Source organism: Barbus barbus (genome assembly GCF_936440315.1).
Source record: "Barbus barbus genome assembly, chromosome: 11".
Taxonomy (NCBI): Eukaryota; Metazoa; Chordata; class Actinopteri; order Cypriniformes; family Cyprinidae; genus Barbus; species Barbus barbus.
The window spans coordinates 5,909,719-5,917,265 of NC_136739.1; the positions used below are offsets into that span (position 1 = coordinate 5,909,719).

General features: G+C 38.8%; 1 protein-coding gene across 1 annotated transcript in view; it reads left to right on the top strand.

The window, feature by feature from the left end:
- The window catches only part of LOC306876667 (von Willebrand factor A domain-containing protein 8-like), a 114,064-nt gene extending 110,363 nt beyond the window's left edge, over window positions 1-3,701 (top strand). Inside the window, exons 43-45 of the mRNA XM_079428008.1 lie at window positions 267-365; window positions 1,955-2,193; window positions 2,949-3,701. Coding sequence (XP_079284134.1) covers window positions 267-365; window positions 1,955-2,193; window positions 2,949-3,057 — 447 coding nt within the window. The 3' untranslated portion in view covers window positions 3,058-3,701. The remainder of the gene's footprint in view (window positions 1-266; window positions 366-1,954; window positions 2,194-2,948) is intronic.
- The last annotated feature ends 3,846 nt before the right edge of the window (window positions 3,702-7,547 follow it).

The following is a 7,547-nucleotide window of genomic DNA, read 5'->3' on the forward strand; positions in this document are numbered from 1 at the left end:
CTTTGTGATGGATTCCAGACAGAAAATGCTGTACAGTTATTTGATAGAATTTTATCCGATATTGTGGTATGTGTCCTGTCTCACTTGTTCAATGTGTCTCATCTTGATATGCATTTTTGACACATCTCAGATTAATACAATGACAAAAATACCCTAAGGTACACTTCTAATAACCGTTTCCTCATTGGGCATATCATTGTTTGGCTTGTTATTTTCTTAGCAGCGTGGTCTAACCCTTCTACTCCTTCCTGTTTTTTCCTCTGTAGTATGATATAATGGGGCACTCTGGAGACGGGTTTGACATAGAACTGGTCAGATGTGACAAAATGCCCAAGAACAACAAGGAGAGGCTGAGGGTTTTGAAGGTACAGTAATGCTTCTGTAATGCAGGGGTGACTCCATTTCCTGTGTTTGTTTTGAAGTCTATGCTCTTATGAATTCACTTGTGCTGACGTAGTAGCCAGTGTTTCTCCTAGAATTCCTCCTATTGTCTTATATGACCACATCAGGAAGAAAGTCAAGCATAAATTCTCAGACATGAGACTGCAGAGATGTTCTCTGGGATTCACTGACGCACGACTGCAGCCAGATTGGGGCCTTCAAAACTGAAACAATCTCATTTCTTTCCAAAGCAAAGTTCTATTAGTAATATTTCAGCCCCTGTTTTCAGCCATCACTGCAAAAAAATCATTTAAAGCAGCCATGAATTGCCTTTGTTTTTTGGGATTTTTTTTGTACTGTTCTCTGAGGTCCACTTATAATGTTATCAAAATATTTACATCAAAAAACATCATTTAGAAGTAATAGGCTATTTTCCGCCCTGTTTTTAACCCCTCTCATCAGAACACTCTGTTTGAATAGGGATGGTGGATTGTAGACTCGGAAGTAAATGCCCACTGCTGTGATTGGCAAATAGTTGTGTTTGAAGGTTTACGTCCTTCACAGATGGACACTACTGTGATTTAGGTTAAAAACGCATAAATACTCAGTACCCATCAAACGATCTGTTTAACAGACAAAGCAATAGTGACCATGTAATAAAAACAATTACTCACACTTGTGTGGTGCAAACATTACTGTCAGACCGAATATAGTCGGCACAGCATCAACTTTGTTTCAATTTTTCTGAAAATCCTGCGTCAAATTCAAAGTAATATGAAGTGAACAAAGGACTGTGTTCTTACTGACGCAGTCTGGAACTTTATTAAAAATATAGTTCTTCAAATTAAGTTTGTTGTTTGGTTTCTGCGTAGACCTGTGTTTGCTGCTCTTATCATTTACCTACTAAGTGCATGGATCGTTGGGCGGAGCTAAACAGACATGGATGTAGTATTGGTGGGCGCGGCGATGTAGAAGCAGGCGTTGATCATCTTCTGCGGAGGCGGTGCTTATCCACACTATTCCACAAGCTGACGTTTTGGCAGATTGGGTTCAATATAAGCTGTTTTTAGAATAACGAGAAAGTTGAGAGTTCTGAAACTTACAGGATGTTTTTATAGCACAATGACCTCTAATATGTCAAAAGATCAAGGGAATTTTGATTTCTCTGTTCATGTCCCCTTTAAAACACTGGCAAATTCATATTTTCACACTACAAGATTGCAGACCTTGTATTAAAATTAAAAATAGTCTAATTATAAAAAGCCACACATTATGATCAATTTGCAAAAAATTCAAATTGAGGTTCAAAACAGGTTTGAAATGTCTAATCAGCCATCAGGTAAAAAAAAAAAAAACTAGTACGCTTAATTGAGGCAGATAATTCTCCAGCAACTATTTTATCTGTTTCCCATGTGCAAAAATACTGATATGTTGTCCAGGATCAACTTCCATGTGTAAACTATGTGTGCCACCCCACAGGAAGTGCACTAAAAACAACTGTTTGGCGTATGGTCTTTTCATTCCTCTGAATATGCATTATAACCTCTTTTTCTGCTGTACACTACCGTCCCAGACAATGCATGCCCACTCGCAGTTCTGCATGAGTGGAGACTACACGCTGGAGGGTACCGAATACGCCGTGAAGGAGCTGGTGCGCGAAGAAGCCGACGAGCATTTCGTCATTGTGCTGAGCGACGCCAACCTGGAGCGCTACGGGATCAGCCCTGACCGGTTTGCACGTGCCCTCACCAGTAACCCACAGGTCAATGCCTTCGCCATCTTCATCGGTTCCCTAGGAGATCAGGCAGACAGGTGAGGTTAATGTCCCGCAGTAGCTCGCGTGTTATACTTTAACATGCTTGGTTAAAGGTTAAGCCTGGATTAGAACCAGCCAGTGGCATTTCAGGAGAACTGTCATGCATGCAGTGAAAGTTGGTTTCTAAAGTTCACTTAAAAAAACATGGGCCATTTCAGTGCTAATTGCAGTGCAAAGTCTCAAATTTTCAGGGCGGCAATATAAAGCATAATGAGTTTGAAATGTAATTAGCATTCCCTTTCTGTCATCACTTTGCTGTGGCTTGTGTGATTTGTACGGCCTTTCTCCAATAAAAAGTCGAGAGTCTATAGGCTCATGTACAGCTCTCTTTGGTGCATTGTTCATGTTATTTGGTGGATTTTGTGGGTCTTGACTCACAGAGGACACATAAGGAGAGCTTGAAGGCATGCGGAAGGCGCCACCGTGGTGGTCGGACACGTCCCATATAGGCTGTCTTTTCATGGCCTCCGTGATTTAAAGAGCAGTCCATGTGCCTTCTTTTTAAAGAGACTAAATGACAGTAATGAATGATTAGTGAGGAGGGAGGGGTGGCAGCTAAGTTAAAGGACATGGGCGGCACTTTGCTTTCAGCCCCTCTTAACCAACATGCTTTTCCCAAGAACCCCGTATCTTATCAGCCCCACTGTGAATGACGGCCATTGTCCCTCCAATGCAGGAGTAGGAACTGAGGAGGAAAAGCACATTTGCATTGCTAATGTTTGATGTGGGGCTCTCTCTCTCCGACATCCAGGCTCCAGAGGACTCTGCCGGCCGGACGATCTTTTGTCGCCATGGACACCAAGCAGATCCCCCAAATCCTTCAGCAGATTTTCACATCCACCATGCTGTCCAGTGCCTGAGAGAACTCCAGTTGGGGCGAAACGCACTGAAATTGACATGTCACTGATGACGGTGATCTCTGCGTCAAGGAGCAACAGGTCGAATCTCATGATAAAAATCAGGGTTACATTTCACTGGAAAATCGAAAGCGAATTATACTTTTATTTATACTGAGCACCTTTTCTCCCTGAATTTCCATTACCACTAATTCTTTTAATGTAATGTAATAATATATATAGTAATATGTTTTAAAATTGTTTTATTGTACTGACATTCTTTAAACTTTGGAATGACAGTAATGAGAATCGCCATTCAGAATAAATGGTATTACAAAAAGCTCATAAGTAAAATGTCCAAGAAAACAGTAAAAAAGAAAAAAAGGTAAAAACATTACTGATGTTTATGTAAGCTGATTTAAAAAAAAATCAATATATATTTTTAATACAATACAAATTTCAGAATGATAGTAATGGGAATTCAAATTAGGAATAAATGGAATTCCAAAAAAAGTCAAATTTCCATAAAAACATTAAGAATAAAATACAACTGACATCCATGTATGTTCATTAAAAAACAATGTATGCTAATTTATAATTACAATATTTTAATACAATAAAAAGTCTGAATGATATCAGAGCCCCAATTGGGAATAAATAGAATTACCAAAAATATGAAAGTAAAATGTAAGTAAAAAAAAAAAAGCATTATGGTGGTGAGAATTTAGGGGAATATGCTTATTTGTCATTAAAATTAAGCATATTTGTCATTAAAAATAATAAATATAATTTCTTTTTGGTGACCTGGACATGTCAAAAAAGACCAGAGACCTGTCTGCCCTCCATATACCCTCAAGGGGCTACATACATACTACATACAAATCCATAATTCTGTGATGTATCAGGACTGAATCTACAATATTTGCACAAGTACATAGTGTTATGGAAATTATTACTAGATGATATTATAATTTTGATAGTTGTTGTTTTAACATATTCTGAGAGCTATTAACAATCACACATATGCCTAAACGTCTATCCATGCTATGTAAAGATTTGATTGTGTGTTTAATATTGCTGGGGGATATAATCAAATATATATTGATGCATTTTGACTATTTTCAGTATATCTCAAAATGTACTGTATGTATATTTGTTTTGAAATTGTTTAAAAGAAGGATTATTTTAACCAAACAATTGCCAACAGATTGAAAATATTTAACATTGGAACTTAATTTCAACTCAAGGTAAATACATTAATGCAATATTCAATTTACATTATTACATTATTATTATTATTAATATTATATACTACAAAATAATATTGTAAAATATGTACAAATTATTATTTACAACTAAGTTGCTTGATTCTAAATACCACTAGCACGTCCTTGGGAATATTGTAAGTATCAAATATATATTTATTGTCCAGCTCTAGTGGTTAAGAGTGTATTATTAGAACATGAGGCGTGTCTGAGTGTAACCCGTTTTGTTTTCTTGAGCCCTATGTTGTGTAAGAGTTGCCATTTTTTCGTCAAGTTTGTTGGGATTTTCCCAGTGTCCTCTAAACACATCATTGTAAAGCACACACATTGTGTAACTTATGGAGACGGAGGAGAAAGAGAGAGAGGGTCAGCCGCACACCACCGCCGCCCCATCACCTAAGACTTCCTCATAAATCTCTTTCCGTCCTGAGAAACCAGAACCTCAAGTGCAATTCCACACCGCATTCCTCAGCTGTCCCGGTACACACTCATCACTCTTTAACCAAATGAGCGCAAATGAAAATGTATTTGTGATCTCTGACAGGTCCGACACTCGGCTCCGCTGACACAGAACTGTGCGAAACTCGAAAGGAAAAGCAGCGGCTCACAGAAATCCCAGGTCAAAAGAACAGATAAAGTTGCGTTTTCAGCACACAAAGATGAGGGTATTTTTACTGCTGAAAAGTATAGCCTTCTGTGCATCCTGTGTTTGTGAGTCAGCTTGAGGGAGACGTTTTTTCCTGGACTTCCTGTCCTGACCTCTGCTCTGTACTGGGCCCATGTTAGCAGTGTTGAGTTTGGAATGTCGTCCACCTGACTGCATGTGCTTCTTCACTGCTTGCGTAAACTCCTCTGAGATGCTTGATTTCCAAGTGCTCCATCTATGTCAACAGTTTTTTTTCCTTCCTGTCCGCTGGACCCGCTAACGCCGGGCCTGCCACGCTGCCCTTCACACTGAGCTGAGGAATCCGGCCCCCTGCTCCAGTTACGCCACACTCCTGAGATGTTGCCGAGGAGAAAGTGGGACTGTAATTTATCGAATCTGGCCAGCGTGGTGAGTTGGACTTTGGAAAGCCAGCAGGTAGCAGGAATGTTTCTGCATGTTTCTACTGAAACCACTGATGCTCTCTTCAAGAACCTACTGAACTGCCTACTTAAACTCAAAGTATACTTCAGTTTTGATGTGAACTCTTAATAGTTCACCCAAAAATGAGAATTGTCATTAATTACTCACCCACATGTCGTTCCAAACCCGCAGGACCTTCATTCATCTTAAGAACACAAATTAAGATATCTGCTTTCTGACCCTCCATAGATAGCAACGGAACTGACACGTTCCAGGCCCATAAACGTAGTAAGGACATCGTTGAAATAGTCCATCTGACATGAGTGATTCAACCTTAAAGTTGTTAAAGTCATTATTTTTGTTTTGTTTGCGCACAATAAGTATTCTCGTAGCTTCATAAAATTAAGGATGAACCACTCATGTCACATGGGCTATTTTAGCAATGTCTTTAATAACTTTCTGGGCCTTAAACGTGTCAGTTGCATTGCGTTGAGGTCTATAAAATATCGAATGTTATCCAAATAACAGTTCTGTCTAATTCAAAATTGACTATTTCACTCACTATGTGTGACATGTTATGCTTATTTGATTGTCATGCCATTAGATTAGCATCATGCTAACACCAATCTCCTTTAAAATCAATTGTGGGTCAAGCCATTGTGCAAGGAGCACCAGTTGTATGAGTTTATTTCCTGTGCAGGGCATCACTTAAAGAGTTTAATTTCAGTTAGGATGCATATGTAGGCTGTAAACAGCAAAGCAGTTCACTAGGTTTTGGAACAGAGCCCAAACGGATCCACTGTGCCTTGAAGGGCAGAACACAGCATGCGTGTTCATACATATATGTACACCACTATACTGAAATGGTGTGCAAAGACTCCAGCATAAGTGAATAAAAGAATCATCACACTTCATTCACCCACACAGGCCTCATTTACTACTCATCAGGATTAATTGTATTTTGTAAGCACCAACATGTCTTGTAAAAACAATGTAATGACTGACAATTACACCCATTGAAGGTCATAATTCAAGTCTGACTTTGACTTGTTAATCGCAGCTGAAAGTGTAATATTATTGTATTCCTCATATCTTTTGATTTTTATTTGGTCTTTTTCAGATGTAATGAATACAAGTTAACATTAAATGAACAATAAGGATCTATATTTGTCTGTAGAGTGTGTGTAAGCTGACTGCTGCTGACTGTTAGGGGCCGTTCACACAGGATGTGTTCCTCCATTCCGTCTGTGATTTGTTTTTATTGCATTTTTGGTTAATTTTGCTTTGTTTTTGGTCAGTCTTTTCTTTTTTCCCCTCAGTATCCCATGCTAAAAGTGAAGAGTTTTATGACACCAGTAAAGCTCAAAATATTTAGACTTGATTCACTGTCAGTTTTAAGACAATGGACCAATCCGCTTAATCTAGATAAATCAGATTCAACATTAATGTTTTTGAAAAAATTTTAGAGCTCTATAAAAGTCTCTTGAAAATTCAAGTCTTTTGAAACTTGAATGGTGTTCTGTAAGCATAGATAAAAGCAGAAATACCCTCATCCTGAACCCTCGCAACCAAATCGGTGCTAAAGCTGATCAGTTGCTAATTATTTCCATTATATGTTTCCTTGTAATGTCCATCCATTGACTGCTGTGTTCTGCTGGTGTAATGACAGATCGACTACAGGTGACAAATTCACTTCCAGAAGACCTACTTGTGTCATTTGACCTAGTGCTTGAAACAAAGAAAAGATAAAGTGTCTAGACTTTAGTGTGCTGATAGCTGCAGGTAAATGTTTATTTCCTCTGTGATATGTAGCTATCCAGGCAGTGGTTTTGTTCAGGCAATAACATGATCATTTCTTTCATGTTCCTCAGACTCCTCAAGCAGATGTCAAAACACCCACCTGCGCCTCAAATAACCACCTTTAATCTGCGTGGTAACAACAATTGTGATGTCAGTCTCTACGTTCTGTCATTTTCTCAGCAGAACACAGTTATTTGAAGCGTGACTACAATGGATTCGCTTCATGAATGTTGTACATGCTATGTTTGTTTCCTTCAGGCGCTGTTTTTCATGTAGTATTAACTAGGGGAGGAGGCGTGGACTGATCTATGCTGGATTTGTGATGACACAGTTTCATACAGTAGTTGTGCAATGATCAAACTCATCACACACTCATGCCTGGA